Source organism: Balaenoptera acutorostrata, chromosome 17 (genome assembly GCF_949987535.1).
Source record: "Balaenoptera acutorostrata chromosome 17, mBalAcu1.1, whole genome shotgun sequence".
NCBI classification, from domain to species: domain Eukaryota; kingdom Metazoa; phylum Chordata; class Mammalia; order Artiodactyla; family Balaenopteridae; genus Balaenoptera; species Balaenoptera acutorostrata.
The window spans coordinates 7,339,476-7,360,082 of NC_080080.1; the positions used below are offsets into that span (position 1 = coordinate 7,339,476).

Here is a 20,607-nt window from a genome sequence, read left to right on the forward strand (position 1 = left end):
GAGGTTGAGCTGCAAAGTGGGAGTTGGAAGGCTGGCTTTATCCTTGGTCTTAGGCAGAGTGGAATTTATACACCTCTAATTCTATATTGGCTTTCTCGGTGTGTGAGATGTTTTAAAATGAAGAAATCAAGGAAAAAGTGCCTTAATGAACAAGAATGGGTGTACGTCGAGGAATCACACGATCTAACAGTGGACGGACTGGGAAGGTAATAGTGTCTTCAGAGAGACAGTCCAAGTCAGAATACTCATGCCTGTAGCCATAATAATAAGCAGTCGCCATATATCGATCACCTCCTAAGTGCTGTCCTCAGCATTTTAATGGACTGCTTTTTATTAATAGTGACTCTATAAAATAGAGGCAGTTTTGTGTTTATTTTTCATGTTAGAAACTGAGGCTGGCGGGGATTTGAACTTAGGTCTGCCTGACTCCCAGCTGCTGTTCTCTGCAGTCCACCTCTTGGCTCCACTACTATGTCCAGAACTGACCCGAGGGCCACAAGACCCAGCAGAAAGATCCGGGCGGCGAAGAAGGAACCCAGATCCTGGGTCTGCCAGCTCAGTGGAAGGTTCTGGAAAATGTGCCAAGTCCCTTCAACCTGTGGGTCGGTCCTTCATTTCTTTTCCTATTGAGGAGTTAGATTTGCTACATTCATCTCTGAAGGTTTTTATGAGGATAAAATGTGATAATAGCTGGGAAAGTGCCTCACAAACTTGAGTGATGTACAAATAAAGGGCTTATGTTATTAGATTTTTGATAATGTTGAGTTTTTTTTCATAATGCTCATGTCGTCTTTTGATTAAATTTAAAAACCTTGGGCTGATTCTTTCCATCCCTTGCTAGGTCGGGCCTTGGATCTACAAGGATAATTTTCTGCCTGTGAGGAAGTTGTCTCCAGTAATGGATTTGGGACAGGGTCCAGATGCACCGTGGCTTGCCCCTTTCTTCCTGTTGGAAACTTGGGACCTAGGAAATGCTTTGTTTTCGAAATGCATCTTTTCCTATTATTAAGCGGCTGATCAATGTGTATTTCTGTATTAAGTATCTACTACGTCTCCAGCTCTGCCCGAGATCCTGTGGGACCTCAGGGTGTATGATGGAAGGTGGGGGGAGAGAAACCCAGTCAGGAAATGGTGTGGGTGAGCTTGCACACGTGTGTGCCTTACACGCAACTGCGAGACCAGCCAGGGGCGGCTGAGCTGCCTCACAGAGGAGGTACTGAGATGTGAACTGGGCCTGGAGTTAGGGTCTGCCCTGGAGTTAGGGTTCTGATTGGGGTGCAGGAGGGCGAACAGCACAGGGAAGTAAAAAAGAGGCAGGTGTTCCCTCTGCATATTTAGGGAGGCCTAGAACACTGCCCTGAGTGGTTGAGAGAGCGAGCGAGCATGCGTGCGTGTGTGTGTGCTTCTGTGTGTTTGTGCATGCGTGTGCATGTGTGTAGGGTGAACTGTGTGATAAAGGGCCTGGAAAGCCAGGTCTCAGCGTCGTGGGGCAAAGTCCTCAAGAACAATGGAAAGTTCTAGAGCAAGTGAGTGGCAGTGAGACAAGGGGTGGAGGCTGAGAGAGACCAGAGCAGAAAGCTGGACTCTGAGATGGCGTGCAGGGGTCTAGGTGAGCAGAGAGGGGGTGTACGGGCAGATGTCTTCAGGACAAAATCCACAGAGTTCAGTGACGCCTGAGGAGAGGAATTTAGGGAGCAGGAACAGGAACTGAAATTTCCTCCATTCAGATGCCATTAAAATGTGTCGATTTAGAGGCGACAGGATTTTCCTCACCCAGTTCTAGGATTCTCCGCTCTTCTGTACCGTGGGGGTAGTTGACAGCAGCAACTCGTTTTCGGTGCTTAAATGATTCCAAGTTCATTTATGAGTATTTCATTTTTAGCTAACTAATCGGTCTTGAGGGTCTGAATTATGGATGCAGCAAGATGTAAGATTAGTTTTGTCACCGTCGTGTTAGAGGTTTTCCAGAGCTTTCAGGGCTGATTTTACGTTTCTTCCTTGACAGCAGATTGCACCCTGCTTGTTGGGGTGCAATCACCACGATTTACGGGGTGCCCACTGGGCGGGACACCGGGTCACGTGCTGGGGGATAAAAAGCCATCGGGACGGGACTCAGTCTTCAGGGGGTCCCGCCTGTGGGGAGACACACGCACGACTCTCGGGTCCGCGGGCCGTGCTGCACTCCCGCTCTGTGGGGAGAGGGGTCGCTCCCGTGGGCACCATGGCTGCCGCCTGCTCTGGGCGTCCCCGGGGAGAGGGCGCTGGGTACGCTGCCGCCATGAACGCCGAATCTGAACCTGAGGTGAAGGGCACGGTTTCTGCAAGACTTCTGCGTCTGCCCAGGATTGCTGACGCCAGCCACAAGCTTGGGGGTTCCGAGGGCCACCCACACTTCTGCAGCTAGGTACAAGCTTGAGGCACCCAAAGGACTCCCTCAGGTTGGATGATTTTCTAGAACGACTCACAGAACTCAGGAAAGCACTGTACTTGTGATGACAGTTCTAAACAAAAAGGGTACCGGTCAGAACGAGCCAAAGGGGGAGATGCCTGGGTGAGGTCAGGACCGGGGGGGTTCCAGACAAGGGGCTTTCGGTCCCCCTCCTACACCCATGATGTCCTGGACGCCGCTGCCTTCTTCTGGCTACATTACATGACGGGACTCAAGAGTATTTCCAACCAGGGACGCTCACCCGAGCCTTTGGTGTCCGGAGATGTTTGGGGCTCGATGATACACTGCTCACGTGGCTGGCCCCCAGTCTCCAGCTTCTCCTGCGGGTCAGACTAATACCTCTCTTCCCCAGTCCATCCAGAGGTCAGGACTGACCTGACCTGTTGCAGAGCCCCTGAAACAAATCACAGCGTTAGTCCTGTGGCTAAAGCCCTGGTGCACGTGGGCACTGCTGTCAGGCAGGGCCTTCCAGGGGCCTAGAGGTCACCCCCAGTGGCTGAGGGCAGAGGCCAGACCTCTCTGCGGGTAAAGCCCCTTCTTCACTACCCAGCTGCATCCTCAGGACATTTCAGAGGAGGACCTTTGTCTGTATGGCGGGGTGCGGAGTCTGGCATCGGGGTTGGGCTGGACCACGGTCTCCTACAAACTGTTAAGCAGCACGTTTCTGCAGCTCAGCGGATGTGACATGAGGCGGGCGTTTTGTAGCCTCTTTGCGAGTTCCGTCCTCTATTACCTGCTGCTTCAGTAGGTCGCTGCTGTAAAGAATAATAAGGAGAGTTTTCATGACTTGGAGGTGAAGAGTTTGTCCTTACTCTGCACCTCGCTCTCCTCACCTCCCCCTCCAGCCCCCCTTCCGCACCGGTTGGGCCTCGTGTCCACACAGCCGTCGTTCTCCTTGGTAAAATCTCAGTGTGGGCAGAGGGGTCCAAGGGGCTTGTGCCCTTGCTCATTTGTTCTGGTCTCTTCGTTTGCTCTCTTGTTGTTTAGTACTTTTTTCTCCCCTGTTCCTGACCACCCCCATCCTCGTCTCTGACATGCCCGGTGAGATAGAGGGAAGGCAGTGATTGTGTGTTGGGCTGGGCTGCCCTGGCCACGGAAGGCCCTGGTTCGGAGCTCTAGGTCAAGGGGGAGCCGCCCTTGGCACTGCAGCTCAGTGGAAACTCTGCTCCCCAGGGAGCTCCCCTCTCTCAGCGCCTCCCCCATGCTGGTGCCTGACCCCTCTGAGCTCTTGGGGACCCCACGTCAGAGCAGCCTTCTCTGTCCAGAGCCCTCATTGTCACGCTGCTCTTTTCCTGCAGACTTGGCTCCAGAACCTTCCTGCCCTCCTCTCCCGCCCCATGGCTTTCCTGTCTGATTTGGGAGCACAAGTGACCCACTTAAAGAGTCCTCACGGTGGTAGCAGTGGGCACTGTGGCTGACGTTTCCTGGGCAGAACCGTAGCCTTGGGGAGAGCAGGAGGGACCTTGAACGGATCATAATTCCACAGATGACATTCCCTCAAGATGGTGCTAGAACCTAGGACCCTTCCTCTGCCCTGATATTCAGATGCAAAGAGGGCTGCTGACATGCCGTGCCTTAGCCAGACAGGTGGCTCTCCAAAGATGGCCCGGCGGCCAGGCTGTGCTGGCCCCCTGCTTGGCCTCCTCTGGGTACCCCTCAAGTCACATCACCTAAGACACACCACTCCACCTTCACACAACGGCACGATGCCCCCTGACCCCACTCACCCATCTTAATTCCCACCTTCCCTTGGAGACAAGTGCCTTAACAATGAATGCTAATTAAGAAGAAATAAAAGATGAAAAATGATTTGAAACTTACTCTAAAGCAGCTCTGATCATGACATTTAAATCATTTGGTTTCTAGGAAACTTGAAAAATATTGTCTTTAGTCCTATAATTGGTGGCTTTAGATTGTAATTATTTTTTCTCTGTTTCATCAGAACAATTTGCATCTAATAATTATGATGCCTTGAAATAGTCTGAATAGCTGTGTAACTCATTAAGAGCATGAAAAGCCAAGCAGCCTTTGAGAACGCTTTGCAAAGAAGTCCTTAGCAAGTTTCTGAGAAATGGATTTCAGTGGAGATGGTGGTTCATAAGGAGCCTGGTTTGTGAACTGGGGGCTGATGGTTACAACTTAAAATCCTCCCCGGGACTTCCCTGGCAGTCCAGTGGTTAGGACTCCACACTTCCACTGCAGGGGCCATAGGTTTGATCCCTGGTCGGGGAGCTAAGATCCCACAGGCTGCTCGGCCAAAACAAACACAAACACAAAAACAAAAACATCCTGCCCACCTTACAGAAGAAGCACGTGCAAAGGTTCTGATAAAGTGATATTCTTAAATCACATTATTACAAAATTGATTATACAATAGCATAGAGGTGCAGAGATATTAGCACTAATGATTGTTTGCAGCTGTTCATTTCTGGAACTGCTTCAGACTTTCCTTTTTTACGAAAACGTGGAACCAAACATATTTCCACACTTGGAAATTGAGTGCATGCCCTGCACGGTCGCCTCCTGTGACTACATGGTGCCTTCTTGCTTCCTTCGCAGAGTTTTCGGTCATGAAGAGGAAGAGAGGCAGGCCAAAGGGGTCCACGAAGAAGGCCAGCCCCGAAGAGGAACTGGCGGAAAACAACGTTATTCCCAGCGGGGACAGCCCGCGGGCCCCGGAGGGAGGGGACAGCCTGGCTCCCAGCAGCCTGGAGTGCAGCAAGTGCTGCCGGAAGTTCTCCAACCCACGCCAGCTGAGGAAGCATATCTGCATCATCGTGCTGAACCTGGGCGAGGAGGAGGGAGAGGCAGGTAAGTGCTGCCCGAGGGCCGACCGCGTCACTTTCTGATAACTCACACGGATGTAACTACTCACATCTGTTTTTACTGGTTCACTTGTTACTTGGAAATCGCACATATTTATACATGTCTCGCCTATCTGGAAAGTGCTCGTTTTTGCAATGATTACTGACTGTTACTGTACGTCATCTTGGAATCGAGTGTATCATCTGGTAGCTGATGCCCACGGAGCGCAGGTCACGGGGGGTACTTGAGTAGATGCTTGCGGGGGGTTGCAGAGAGGGTAAGACAGTCTCTGTGCTCTCGAGCTTATGTTCGGGATAAGACGATGGGCTTTTAAAATGCAAAGTGTTACAGGATAATAAATCAGGAGTTGAGAATGTGTTCTGATGGGAATTCTGGACTGAGCCTGGTGTCGCAGTTTGGGTGGCATTTGGAGTAAAGGAGGGAGGGTGTCTCAGTGGACGAGTGGGGCCGTGTGAGCAGGAGAGCAGACAGTGGGATGCTCGAGGCCCCTGTGAGTGACCTTGATGGCCTGGATTGTGGCAGGCATTCTTGAAGAACGTGAAGAATACCAGGTGCTTCCTCCAGGTAAGTACTTAGCAAGGCTTCAGCTCTGAAGTAACTTCTAAAAGAGGCCGAAGGACGTGTGAGTGTGAGTGGGGAACATCTCCTAGACGACTTTCTAGGAGGACTGAAACGGCAAGATTGCACCGGAGAGCTGAGGGCCTCTGCTGTCGTGCTGTTGTTGTTGTTTGATTCTTGCACCATTTGTGAAGTTTTCAAACCATGTCTGAGAATTTAGGAAGTTCTTAACTGTGTTTTGTACCACGCTAGGCATGCAGTTCTGGTTACGGATTTGGGCTTTGGACTATGGCTGCCTGGGTTTGAATCCTAGCTCTAGTACTTACTAACTTCATTCTGCTTTATTTTCCTCCTCTGTAAAATGGGAATAAAAACAGCACTAGCTAATATGATTACTTTGAGGATTCAATGAGACAGGACTTTGTACAGTGCTTAGAACGGTACTTGCCGTTTCAAAAGCACCCCATAAGACTGACATGTGCACACTGCTATATTTAAAATGGATACAACAAGGACCTGCTGTGTAACACAGGGAACTCTGCTCAATGTTACGTGTCAGGCTGGATGGGAGGGGAGTTTGGGGGAGAAAGGATACATGTATATGTGTGGTTGAGTCGCTTTGCTGTGAACATGAAACTGTCACAACATTGTTAATCGACTGCACTCCAATATAAAATAAAAAGTTAAAAAAAAAGCACTCCATAAATGTTAGCTGTTACTGTAGCTCATAGCCATATGGACACAGTGCTATTGCTGTCCTTCCTGTTTTATAGATAAGAGCGTTCAGACACTAAGACATGAAGCAATTTGTCCAGGGTTCTTTAGCTAGAAAGGGATCCTGGCCTTTGAACCCAGACTGTCTGACTCTGAACCCCAATTCTTAAGTCCTAGAAACACCTCCCAACAGTAGAGCAAGACCCTTGGTGTGTAAAATCCTAGCACAGATTGGGTGAATTATTGAGGTAAGACATCACCTAATATTTATCAAACATCTAGGTTGGTGGCCAAGGCTCATTGCCAACACCTGTGCAAGTTGTAGAAAACACAAAATGTTGTTCTTTCCTTTAAAGAACTGCTCTCAGGTGACCACGTGAACTCTTACTAGACTGCAGGGGCTGATGCAAATAATGGACACGGATTCAAACAGGATAAGGCAGCGGGCTGGCAGCCGTCCCAAGATAGGGCGTGAGTGCTCGCCGTGTGAGAGACGGGGCAGGAGCACGGTGGTTTCGGAGGAAGCAGCATCTTGCTTCAGAGCCTAATGTCCTTTCGGCAAATACACAGAGTTTTAGCAATAAGGTGGCCGATGGCGGAAGGGTTAGGAGGCCACGGCCCTGCACCTGAGGTGCTCATCTCCAGGGGATTCGTCCCCTCCGGCCCTGGTCATGCAGTTGCTCACCTCCTCTCTCCACCCACGCCCCCCGCCCTCTGAGTGTGTCGCATGCGCACACACACGCACCCCGCCCCGGCCCCTGCTCTCTTTTTCTCGCACAAATACTCAGTGGTTGTCTCGTTTTAACCGGAGGGGCCAGATCTAGCCATCAGGGCAGCTCTGCTTGGACTGGCCCGAGTCCTTCTGAGAACCTAAGTCTCTCTGCTCATTCAGGGCTGTCTCGTTGAGAGTCTATTTTGGTTTTGTGCCTTCACACGGCTGGCTTGTCCTGTCCGTTCCCCTCTGAGAGACTCCTGGGCTTTCTGCACAGTTGTGGTTAGAAATCAGGGATATCCCTCTTTGGCAACACCGAACATTCTGGCTGCTTCTTCCTCCGGGCCTTAGGCCTAGGTCTAACTTGGAGGGCGCGTGAGAAGTTCAGCCCGGTCCGTGGATGTTCCCCCAGGCTGTGCTGTCCTCGGGGGTTTCTTCCCGAAACACACTTCTGCAGTGTCGCCGCTTCACAGGGAAGTACAAACTCTTCACCTGGGTATTCACGGCCCTCGCCGAAAGGATCTTTCATGGAGCTCTGCGGCGTCACTTTTCCACCCCATATAGTATCCCGTTGTTCATGCCAACCATGGTACATTTGGTGAAATTTAGGTTATTTCCATATTTTTTGCTGTTATAAATATTGCTCTAATAAACATTCCCTTATGTGTATGTATGCGTTTGTGTATGTGTATATATGTGTATGTGTGGATTATTATTTGTTATTTTTGTAGGATAAATTCCTAAAAGTAGAACTACTGGGCCAGAAAGTGTATTACATATAGCCAAATTGCCCCCTAGAAAGCTCATACCAGTTTAGATTCCAAAAGTATCCAAGAGTACCAATTGGATATTATCATTATTATTTGTTTTCTTTTTTAATACCTGGAATGATATAAAAAATACTAAGAAGAAAGTAAAAATAATCCAAAATTTCACTGCCTAGGTATAATGTCTCTTACACTGTGTATAAAAGTGAAGAAAGATCTTTCTCACTTCTATATATGTTCATATACATTTTTCAGAAATGAGGTCATGTATAATGTTCTGTGATCTTTTTTCACTCACTAATGGAGCAGATAAATTTTTCATGTCAATATTTTTTCTTTAACAAGCTGTTTTGTAACACATTCTATGTTGCAGATACTGTTCTCAGTATCTTACAACTATTATCAAAGGCTCATTTCATTATCATGGCAACATCATAGGCACTATTATCATTCCCATTTTATAGACCAGGAAACTGAGGCACAGAGAAGTTCAGGAGTTTGCTAACATCACACAGCCCATAAGGGGTGGAGCTGGACTCTGAATGCACACATTCTGGCTGCAGGGTCTGTGCTTTTGATTGCGATGCTCTGCTTTCTGACTGACAACAGTCAGTAAATGTAGATTTTTGTCATTTTTAAAGGCCACGCAGCATTTCATTGTGTGCATGGGCCATAAGTTTTCCTTCATTGGTCTCCAGTTGATTGACACTGAATATTGTTTTAAATTTTTCTCCCTGATTAAAAACAAACAAACAAACAAACAGAAAACTACCCAGATGTACAATCGAGCATGCATTTTTATTTTATTATTACTATATTTGCACTTGTGTCTTTATTATCTTAGGTATAAATACCTAGTAATGTAATTCTCGGGTTAATAGGACATCTTTTAGGTCACATACTTTATGATTCCATGTATATGTAATATTCAGAAGAGATAAATCCATAGAGACAGAAGACTGTTGGTGGTTACCAGGGGCTGGGGGAGAGCGGAGAATGGGGAGAAACTGCTTAATGGGTACAGGTTTTATTTTGAATGATAGAAAAGTTTTGGAACTAGATAAAGGTGGTGGTTGTACAACATTATGAATGTTATAAATGTCCCTGGATTATTCACTCTAAAATGGTTAATTTTATGTTATGTAAGTTTTATCTGAATAAATCATATGAAAACTTTAGTTGATAAAATAACAATAAAACTATTTGAACAAAACAAACAAACAAAAAATAGGGCATCTTTTACATTTTGACACATACGCATGTTGTCAAGCTACCCGGTAGACTGTGTCTATCAGTTATTTTTCCGACGTTGGCTGTGTCCTCATATCTGCCTTTACCCTCTTTATCCTGGGTTGTGTCAGTCTTTATCCTGTTAATCTCTAATGTGAACAATTTTCTTTAATTATTTTAATTTGCCTCTATTTGGTCACTCGTGGACTCTCTCATTGCAGTTATTAGGGGTTTTTGTTTTGTGTGTAATTTGGGGCATTTCTCGCTCATGCCCTTTACTTGTTACACTTTTAGATCACCATATATTCTGAAAATATTTTCCAGTTTTATCATTTGTCTTTTAATTTCATTTGTAGAATTGCTTTCTTTCTTCTTTTGCATTTTACTGTAGTTTTAAATATCAGCATTGTCACTACTGTCAAATATTTCTTTTAAATTTCTTGCCCTTTTTTTTTTTTATTTCTTGCCCTTTTTATCATAGCTTAGAACACTTACCTATACCCCAAAATAATAAACAACCTTCTATATACACCTCTGTTATTTGTATGGTTTCATTTTTTATCTATATCTTTGATCCTTCTGGAAATTGTATTTCTATGAATGTTGTGAAGTAAGACAGTTATATATATTTGATCAATAACTATGGGCAAAGGAATGATCTTCATAAGTACAATTTGAGAAAGTAATAAGGGTCTGCTTCCAAGTCTAAGAAACGCTTTAAAAAATAAAGCTTCATATTTTGAAACAATTATTGGAATAATAGGAAGTTGCAAAGATAGTACAGAAAGGTCTCACGTACCCTTTACCCTCTTCCCCCCAGTGGTGATGTCTTACATAACTACAGCACAATGTCAAGTTCAGGACCTTGACAGTGAGGTACTGTGTGCGTCGTTCATCATTCATCGCACGTGTAGGTTTGTGTATCCGCCACGGCAGTCAGGAGACAGGACTGTTCGTCACCACAGACGTCTCCCTTGTATTCCCACTTTATAGTCACCCTGCAACGACTGATCGCCAACCCTGACAAGGGTCACAAGGATATGTGACCTTCTAAGATTGGCTCAGAAAACCCCCTTTTCAAACCAATTTCATAATTTTATAATTGAGGAAGTTGAGGTCCAGAAGTGATGATTATCCAGAGTCACACAGCTCCTCGGAAGTAGGGCTGGGTACCATCCCATGTGTCCCCACTCCTACCCTGTGGCTGGCCCAGCTCTACCACGTTTGTGTCTTAAAACCAGTCTCATTTCTACTTCGTGGATGTTGATTTTGTTCATTTCAGTATACCTCTCTCAGCTTTTTCTCTAACCTCATGGGAAATGAAAGTTCCATCCTGTATGGTCCTGATGTTTATTTCCTATTTTGTAATTAATTAGGTAGTCTCTTCAGCAGTGGCAGACAGGCACAGTCCTTTCTAACACGATTATCACTTCCTCCAGTGCTAAGCTGTATAGAAAATGGCCTCGTAGTCCATTGATCTGGATGACCTAAGTGCACTTTAGTTTAACAGATACCAAATGGAAAGGTGGAAGCTCTGGGTGTTTTTCCCTTTCTGGCCACTGCTGAAGCTTCTAAAATATGCAGAAATGACCTTACGCCCAGCTGCCTCGTGGCTGACGTCCCTGTGATGATTGCTCCACGTTCCTTAGTTTGCCAAGCACAATATTACAATTCGGAAAATTCTTGCGTAATTGTTTTAATTCATGCTCTGTAAAGAGCAGTTTAGTGACATTTCAAAGAATTGACCTTGACTCTTTTGCTTGTTAAAACAATTAGAAGAAAACAAAATAAGCTTTTTCCCTACACTGAACCATGGCAGGTTAAAATAATATTTTTGATATATATTCAACATTTATTTATTTTATTCTGCATTTGAATAGTAAAAGAAACCAGGAAAAGAGATTTTTTTTTCCAATGACATTATGTGGAACAGCTGGTGTTTTTGAAAAACATTTTGCAGCCTACAGAAATCAGTATGTCAAGTTTACAAAAGTGACTTCTGAACCTTTCTAAGCTTGTTATTTCTGGGGTCATTTTATGCAAGGAGAGTTGGAAAAATTTGTTCTTATTCTTGTTACATCCTCCTTAAAGAAGACAAGGCATTTATTATTTATTTATTTATTTTTAAATTAATTTTTAAAATAAATTTATTTATTTATTTTTGGCTGCGTTGGGTCTTCATTGCTGTGTGTGGGCTTTCTCTAGTTGCAGTGAGCGGGGGCTACTCTTCGTTGTGGTGCACGGGCTTCTCATTGCGGTGGCTTCTCTTGTTGCGGAGCACGGGCTCTAGGCGCGCGGGCTTCAGTAGTTGTGGCTCGCAGGGCTCTAGGTGCGCGGGCTTCAGTAGTTGTGGCTCGCAGGGCTCTAGAGCGCAGGCTCAGTAGTTGTGGCTCACGGGCTTAGTTGCTCCGCGGCATGTGGGATCTTCCCGGACCAGGGCTTGAACCCGTGTCTCCTGCATTGGCAGGCGGATTCTTAACCACTGCGCCACCAGGGAAGTCCCCAAGGCATTTATTTTAAGATCTTATTTAAGATGCACCTATAATCTTCATGAGGATTTTTTACAGCAATATTTCAAGTGTCTTCTACTGTATTTGTGTTAGCAAAACAGCTGACTTGATAAGTAGCTTCTGTGATTGAAAACTGTTTTGAGTGAGTCGGGTTTGAAAATTTGCAAGTGGAAAGGTAGAGCAGTGTCAGTCTCTGAGTAGAACACTTTTCTCTGTGGAAAGATGTAGAATGGTAAAGTCTGTTTCCTCTCACTGCCTTGTGAACCCTGTTTTATCTCTGTGCTAATCAGGGGAATGCAAAGTGCAGTGGCCTCCAAGCATACATGGTCCTCAGCATGCTTGGAAATGTGGGACTTTGGGACAGTTAGTGTCACCTTTCAGTGACCCCCCCCCTCGTCCCACTTTCCTCCTGTCTCTCCAGCTCCTCCTGCCCCACCTGCTTCGTGAGCTTGGGCCCTTCTGTTTAGCCCTTAACTGTCGCAGGTTCTGTCGGTGTGGGCCAGGGTACGCCCTTATAACCAGCCTCCCTCATCGCGGTGGCCACACAGAACCAAGCTTTCCTTCTTGTTCTGCTGCAGATTCTCAGGAGGCTCTGCTCACCCAGGGACCCAGGCAGAGAGAGCAGTCAGCATCCTGAACACAGCTGGTCACCGGGCAGGAGGGGAGGAGAGCCTGAGGGTTTCATGTCAGCCCAGAAGTGACCTCTGTCATTCCTGCCCCTGCAGTTCATTAGCCAGAACTGATCTCCCCCAATGTCAAGGGCCCAGGGAGAGTGACCCTGCCGTGCCCAGGGTGGGGGGGACTGGAAAGGTTTGGTGGCTGTCACTAGTGGTCCCCGCATGGCTCCTACCATTTCCATGGATTTGCCCACAGCTGTGGTCTGGGGACCTGCAGATGTCCTCCTTGCCCTGACCATGTCCTGAGCTCAAGGCCTGTGTCTCAGTCTGGGGTCCCACAGGCTCCTTATAAATGTTCCCCTGCTCTTCTGTCCTGGTGACTGGCCACCCCATCCAGGTGTCTCATCCAGAAACCTCTCCCTCACCTGTCACATCCGGCCACTTGGCACAGTCAGCTGACTTTTCCTGCGAAATATTCCTCTGATTCTTCTCTGCATCTCTGCTGCCGTTCTTATGGGTCAGGCTCCATCGTCTCCTACATGGACTCTTGTAAGAAGTCTGGTCTGCCCTCCCTCTCTGATCCATGCTCGATGTGCATCAGTGATCTGCAAATATATCCCCAATAAATATTTACTTATTTACTAATAAGTTGCATTTTTTGGGGGGGGGCACTAAGAAGGCTTGGTTTCTTTTTTTTAATTTAATTTTATTTATTTATTTTTGGCTGTGTTGGGTCTTCGTTTCTGTGCGAGGGCTTTCTCTAGTTGCGGCAAGTGGGGGCCACTCTGCATCGCGGTGTGCAGGCCTTTCACTGTTGCGGCCTCTCTTGTTGCGGAGCACAGGCTCCAGATGCGCAGGCTCAGTAGTTGTGGCTCACGGGCCCAGTTGCTCCGCAGCACGTGGGATCTTCCCAGACCAGGACTCGAACCCATGTCCCCTGCATTGGCAGGCAGCTTCTCAACCACTGCGCCTCCAGGGAAGCCCAAAGTTGCATTTTTAAAATTTAATAATCAGGACTTCCCTGGCGGTCCAGTGGTTAAGACTCCGCGCTTCCACTGCAGGGGGCGTGGGTTCAATCCCTGGTCGGGGAACTAAGATCCCACATGCCGTGTGGTGTGACCAAAAATTTAAAAATAAAAATAAAAATAATTTTAAAAAATTTAGTAAGTATCGATGGAGCTCTTTTTTTTTTTTTTAATTTTATTTATTTATTTATTTATGGCTGTGTTGGGTCTTCGTTTCTGTGCGAGGGCTTTCTCCAGTTGCGGCAAGTGGGGGCCACTCTTCATCGCAGTGCGCGGGCCTCTCACTATCGCAGCCTCTCTTGTTGCGGAGCACAGGCTCCAGACGCGCAGGCTCAGTAGTTGTGGTGCACGGGCCCAGTTGCTCCGCAGCATGTGGGATCCTCCCAGACCAGGGCTCGAACCTGTGTCCCCTGCATTAGCAGCAGACTCCCAGCCACTGCACCACCAGGGAAGCCCCGATGGAGCTCTTAATATGGGTCTATTCTGACTGAGTGTCTTGCAAGTATTAATTTATTTTCTCTTCACAAAAATCCTACCAGATGGTTACTGTTTTTATCCTCATTTCACAAACTAGGAAACTGAGGCAAGGATGCTGTTCAGTGTGACACGGTAGGAAGCGGTGGACCTGGGATGGGAACTCAGGCGTTTTGGCTCAAATACATACACTGCCATGTGTGTGTGTTATAGGCATTATGAAACATATGTAAGATATACATTTCAAAAGGAAGAGGTAAGAAAAGTAAAGAGGAATTCTACTACTTTCTTCCCAGATTTCAGTGGATTGTCCTAGGCATCCCCTGGATATGTGCCTTCTGCTTTGGAAACCATGCCTTTCCTTGCCATAAGAACCATCTTTCTTAAATGCAAACCGGTCACATCCCTTCCCTGAAGACAGCCCGCCCTGATGCCCACCGCTGCTCAGAGACAGTCCAAGCTCCTCAAGAACTGGCTAGGTTGTTTATGTATGACCTGGCAGCTGCCGCCCTGTACCCTGATTTCTTACCCCGTCCCATGGTGCCCAACCTATGACTCTGTAATGAACATCCAGAGGCCACAGTGCCCTGTGCTCTCTTGGTTTCTCGTGCGTTGTTCATTTTGCTTGGCATGCCCTGCTTCCCTTTGCCCTCTGAAAAACTACACTTGTCCGCAGCCAGTGCTCGGTAAATATCTTGTGAGTGAAAGCATGAATCTTCATGGAGCAGAAACTAGGACTGTGCAGGGTCTAATGGGGGAAACTCAGCATGTTTCATCACTTCCATTTGCGCTTCTGTGCGGAGTGGGTCACAGGACACGGGAGAGGTCCCAGGTTCGTGTTGCTGACTGTCTGTCTGGCCATTGTACTGGCTTCCACTCAGCTTTTGACTCTGCAGTTGTTTTCCTTCTTTCCTCTTTCTACCCTGCTCTTCACATTTCAGGTTTCCGCTGTCATTCTTTTCACCTGTATTTGAGGGTTGCCTGTGGAAGTTACCTGTCCTTTGCCGGTGCCGTGGAGTCATCTGAGCTAGAGTCTGGAGTCATCCTTGAGTCCTCCTCTGGCTGACCTGCAGCCTGCCGGCCCCGTCAGCCTGCTGACTCCCTCCCCACGATTCTGGAGCCCTCGGTCGGTCTCCTCTCCGGGCGTCCTCCCTGCCCCGGGTCTGGCCTTCTCATCTCTCATAGGGACTCTTTGCGTAGCAGACTGGCTGCTTCACTTCTAGACCTGCTCCCCATAAGCTCGCCCTTCGCAGAAGGATGTCACGTGCCAAGGTGACATGTCACGTGGTTGCTGAGAGCCCTCCCATGGCCTCCCCCGCTGCCTGGAGGGGTCTCACCTCTGCCTGCTTTCCGCCCCACTTGTCCCATGGACTCTTTTGTGCAGGCAGCTTTTTCTTCTTGGAAAGCTGCCCTCAACCCTCTAAGCCAGCTCCCTAGCTGTTTCTCATGCTTGAGGCCGGCCCGGTGCCCTAGTGCAGGCAGCCCTGCTAAACGTCTGCTGAAGGAAAACATCTGCACGTGACCTTTCTCTCTCCAGTAGCTCCTGACACTTGGAATAAAATTCAGACAAATGAGAATGGGATCCATTGTCAGAGTTGTTTATGGAAGGAAGAGTAGCTCCTGACACTTGGAATAAAATTCAGATAAATGAGAATGGGATCCATTGTCAGCGTTGTTTATGGAAGGAAGAGAGTGTGAGATCTACAGCCTTGAGCCCGTGGGAGCCCTGACAGGCCCCAGAGACGGGCCCTGGGTGAGCAAGCTGTGGGTATGGCTCAGGCTGCTACGTTTGGCAGATGTTTGTTTACATGCTTCCATAATTCCAGAGGCGAGCTGGTCCAGAGCTTCCTGTAGGTCCACAGAATCCTAGACCCAGGTCAGTGGGAGCGTGATGCTTGTGGGCCCCAGCTGGGCCCCGCAGGGGTGATGGTGCCTCCTCCTACCGTGTGCCCGTCTGTGCCAGCTGCGGTCAGGGTGCTGAGCATCTGTTCTCATCCTCCTGCTGGGTGCCAAGGCAGGGCTGCCAGCTCATCGCTTAGACGAAGATACAGGCTCTGCTAGACAAAGGAAACTGCCCAAGGCCAGCTAGTAATTACACGAATCCTGGTCCCTTCGACTTCTGAGCTCCAGCTTTTGTCACGTGGATCCAGCCGTCTTCGAATGCCGGTCCTCTGATTCTCCACCTTGCCCTGGCCCAGAGTCACCTGAATTAAACCTCCAGTCCCTTTGGTGACTAAGTGTCCCAACGTGAGACACGTGACATAAGTCAGACGTGGAGCTGGCCCTGTGCTCTCTACTACAGACTTGCTGTGACTCTCAGGTAACCAGAGGGCACTCAGTGCCTTTTTTCACGGTGGGAGGCAGGGGCCGGGGGAGAAGAGGAACTAACTAAATCCCACCCAAGCAGGGCTTTATGTCAGGACTTTGGAAGGAGGACTAGCTTGTCCAGCATCTTGGAGGCCAGCCTCTTGTGCTGCAGCCCCTTTGCGTTGTGCTGTCTGCAGTTCAGGGGGCTGCCTATATCCCGCCTCGAGGGACGTGATGGGAGGGATGGAGCCTGTGACACAGGGGGCCTTTGCTCCAAGTGATGGCTCTTCAGACAAGTAGCAGCTACTTATTATTTCCCCCCCCCCCAACCCCCCCCCATTTTGAAAAGGAGTCTCTCTCTCACCATTAACAACCCGAGTACTGAGAAGTGCTGCAATGAATGGCCTGTGGCTCGTGGCCCAGCGGCCTTTAAAGCCGGACTTACTGCTGTGCCTGGTGCTTCCCAGCTGCTGAGGAGCTGTCTGAAGCCAAGGGCTGAGTGAGATCCCTGCAGCAGCAGATCCTCTTCTCTTTTTTCTCCTCCTTCCTGAGCTTGTTACTGGGCACTAAGCCAGACTTTGGAGATCAAAGCGAGTAAAATGAGTCTCTTCCCTTGAGCAGCTGAGCCTGGGGAGAGGACAAAGGGGTGAATGGATACAGGATGATGGAGGGGCCAGCCCAATGCAGAGGGGGCAGGGCAGGACCACGCACCCGCGGGTGTATCCTGGAGGGCTCCCTGGAGAGAGGGGCTGTGAACTCCATGTCTAAGACTGACATGGGGGGCGGGGGAGGGGATGGGCTAGGCATTTCCGTCAGGATGGTTGCTGTGAAAGCCTGCAGGCGCAGGGCTGGGGGCGTGTTTGAGGAATGCTGGCTAGTTCACTGTGGTGAGTGTGCAGTGAGGACAGGGTCACAAGGAGGCTGACGGCCTCATGCTCGGCGTGTGCTTATGCGCATAGTTTCCTGTCTGTGGGAATGCTGTGCTCGGAGCAGGTGCTTGCCTGTCCTTCCCTCGGAGCAAGAGAGACAGGAAGATGTGAGAAAGCCTGAGGGGAAGAGGGGAGGTGAGAGTGATGCATAGTCAGCAGGTTCGATAGAATTATCTTGGGTTAATAAGTTTCTTAAACTGCTGCATTAGCAGTATGGCATGAATCAGTGGCAGAGCCCCCGAATATAATCCCATATCAGGCTGCTGTTCTGACAACTGTTCTGGGCTTTTTATTAATGTGGCTGATAACACTTGACTCTCTGGGGTGTTCTGAGATTTAATTAGTTCTTGGGCAATTTGGAATAGGTACTTTAGAATATTAGCGCTGTGCTGATTATAAATGAGTGTGTATGAACTAATTTCTACAAATGTGTGATTGCTCATATGGTTAACTCTTCATCTGCCCTTTCCTAAATCAGCTTGCCTTGCTTGCATGTTATTCCATGTCGGGGACTCTGCGAAGTCCCTTGGGGAGTTAGAGGGTAAACACAGACACAGATCCCACTGCTAAGAGTGTGGAGTTGGAAAATGGAATGGTATCCCTCCCACAGGAACTCCTCTAGGACAGGAGGGCATGGTGAGCAAAGAGCGGGAGACTTTGAGATAAAGGGAACTTAGTTGAGAGCTTCTGTATCAGATGAGCTTCGTTTTTCTTAGTGAAGTCAGAGAAGCTCATCAGAGTTAAAGGAGTGTGTGTGTGTGCATGTGTGTGTATGGTTAGGAGCTGAGAAAAGTGGGAATATTTCTGAACCCCTGCTGTGGATCTTTCATTAATTCATCGGAAGCATTGATGAGCACCTACTGTTTGTGTACCAGGCGTGCGGTGGTTGCTGGGCTATGTGATGTCAAGTGAACGGAAGTTTGTGTAGTAAAGTTGTTCAGAGTTTGGTGGGCGGGGCAAACAGATGACACTGACCCTTTGGGGTAAGTGTGATGCGCAGAGGCCACATGGGATCTTAAGGGAGCTCAGAGACGGGGCTTCAGAGGCAGCCTGGGAGAGCAGGGCAGGTCAGGAAGGGCTTGGGCAGAGCTTTGACGTCCACGTGGGCCTGGTGTTCTGAAGGGTGGGCGGGGCTGGAGGTGAGAGGAGGGAGAAGACGGGGGAGGCATGCGGAATGCAGCCTGGCAGAGAGAGTAGCATCCCGTGAGGCCCGGAGGAGGCCGCTGGCCGCACGTGCTTGCGGGGAGACTGTGTAGGAGGCTGGTGCGGGGCCTGGCGGAGGGTCTGCAGTATCTGGTTTCAGCAGTGGCAGTGGGCGTCAGAGAAGGGGGCGTATTCTAGAGCTGCTGAGGAAGTGTGATTCCCAGGCCCTGGGCACAGGCTGATGTGGACGGGAAGTTGTGGGAGGGAGGGGGCTGAGGTTGTGGCTTGGGTGCTGGGGCGGAGGGCGGCCCCTGCCAGTCCGGAGAACCCAAGGGAGAAGCAGGTTTGGGGGAGAGAGGGTGAGTTTGTCTGGCCACACACTGAGTTTGGTGGACCCTGGGTGTCCGTGGGGGTGTCGTCCACCCGGGTGCGGGGCCGGCAGGAGGCCCCTTCGTGGGTGAGGGCGCAGGTGGGTGGTCAGCAGGGGTTGGGATGGAACAGAAGCAAACAGCAGGGTGGCTTCCTGAGGACCCTGGTGCCGAGCATCCCGAGGGAGAGAAAAGCAGGAAGGCCACCTTAAAGGGGGAGAAGGATGGGATCAGCGATGGTCAGTGATGCAGGGAGAGTCAATGAGACGAAGCTGGGATAAGAGTCCTTTGGTCTTGGGAATGTGCCTTGTGCCGACCTGAGCAGGAGCCGTGTCAGTCGGGGATGCTTGACATGGCAGGGGTGAAGATGAGATTTTGGGGCCGGAAAGAGGGGTCATCTAGAGATGACTGAAAGCGTCGCCCCGTGGAGCTGGCAGCAAGCAGATGGCGACTTGAGAGGTTACTAAAGGGATTATTTGTAAAGTGTGGGCAGGTGTTGGTCCTGGGGGAGGCTGGGGACAGTGGGGAGTCGTTGTCACCCAAGGTGTAGAGGCAGGAGAGAGCTGCCGGGAGAGCTGCAGCCTTTGCAGGGAGGGGGCCTGGAGAATATCCCCCCCTACTCCCCTCCCTCCCTCCCGTCTTCTGCTGGTGACTTCTGCTGGTGACTCTGTGGGAGGCCAGAGGGCAATGGAGCCCCTGTGTGACCCTTACAGGTGAGCCTCCGGGAGCTGGGTGGAGACAGATGAGGGTGGGCCTGGAGGGGCAAGTGGGAACTTTCTAGAACACTGGGGACACTGGATCTTTGCTCATTACCCTTAGAATGGAGCACATGCTTGGTCTCTGCTCCTGAAGCAGGGCCGCCTTCAGCTGAAGTCAGGGCGCCTCCCCCCCGCATGAGGGCCCCGGGCGCTGTCGTAGCAGTCTCAGCGCCGAGGGGCGCGTGCACCCACCTGGGAACTCCCGCTTCCCTGTTGCAGTGTCATCACTTCTTAAACGCCGTCTTTTCAAAAGGAAATGAGATGTAAAGAACTCTGTCAGCGCGCTGTGGTTGAAGAGCCGTGAGGCACGGATGTCACGAAGTTGAATGATACGATACCGTTCCCGGGACGCGCGCTGACTCCGCAGAGCGCGCCAGGCTCGGGGGCGGGGTGAGGCAGCCCTTCCCACGCCTCTCCTGTTAGCACAAACCAGCCAGAACCGCTGCGAAGCCCTGATCCCAGCCCAGCCCTGAGCTGCACGTGCGCGTCTTCAGGCATGAAGTCACTGGCCCCGAACGCATGCGGCCTGGAGGCGACTGCGTGATTCCCCTCGTCCCCCTGTGAGAGGACTCTGCCACCTTCCCTCACTTGAACCTCACAATGACTCATTTTGCAGATTCGGACCCTAGGTGTAGAGAGTTCCAGACTGGTCCAGCTCGACGGCAGAGCTGGAGTGTAGCTCACACACCCTGGCTCTGCGCTGGCCACTCAGAGCAGTGACGGTGGTGAAGGTGGTATTTGACAGTCCCTCCTGTATCCTCATCCACTTGTTTTAAAGCTGAGGCACTTGCGGCTGAGATGGAGGGCTGGGAGGGCCGTGGAGGGGGTAGCTAGTGGGGGGCTGGCTTGGACCCTACCCACTTTAACCAGAGCAGTCATGCCCTTTTATTGATTGTTTATGTTGAAATTGCTTAAAGAATTCACTCAAAATGTCCTGCTGCTAAAAAAAAAATGTTTGAAAACCACATCCTGATGCAGCTACGATCACAATTGGATTCAGATGGTGATGCAGCACGGTGTGAAATTTGCTGGACAAGGGCACTTCAGCCAAGCACCTCACATTCCGGAAAAGCACATTTTATTAGAGCCTTGGAGGAAAAAATGAAATGTAAAAAGATTGATTAAAAAGGCACAGTGTGCACATGACAGTAGAGTTAGAGGCGCTAGTTAATGCTCATGAAAGTGCTTTGCAAACTGTAATGAGCCTCTCAGAAGATGAG

The 20,607-nt window shown here is 49.4% G+C and overlaps 1 protein-coding gene across 6 annotated transcripts in view; it reads left to right on the forward strand.

Annotated features, from left to right (window-relative positions):
* Positions 1 to 20,607, forward strand: part of ZFAT (zinc finger and AT-hook domain containing) — a 414,334-nt gene that overhangs the window by 46,287 nt on the left and 347,440 nt on the right. For all 6 annotated transcript variants that reach the window (XM_057531706.1, XM_057531705.1, XM_057531703.1 and 3 more), the window contains one exon: positions 5,009 to 5,260. In XM_057531706.1, coding sequence (XP_057387689.1) covers positions 5,009 to 5,260 — 252 coding nt within the window. The remainder of the gene's footprint in view (positions 1 to 5,008; positions 5,261 to 20,607) is intronic.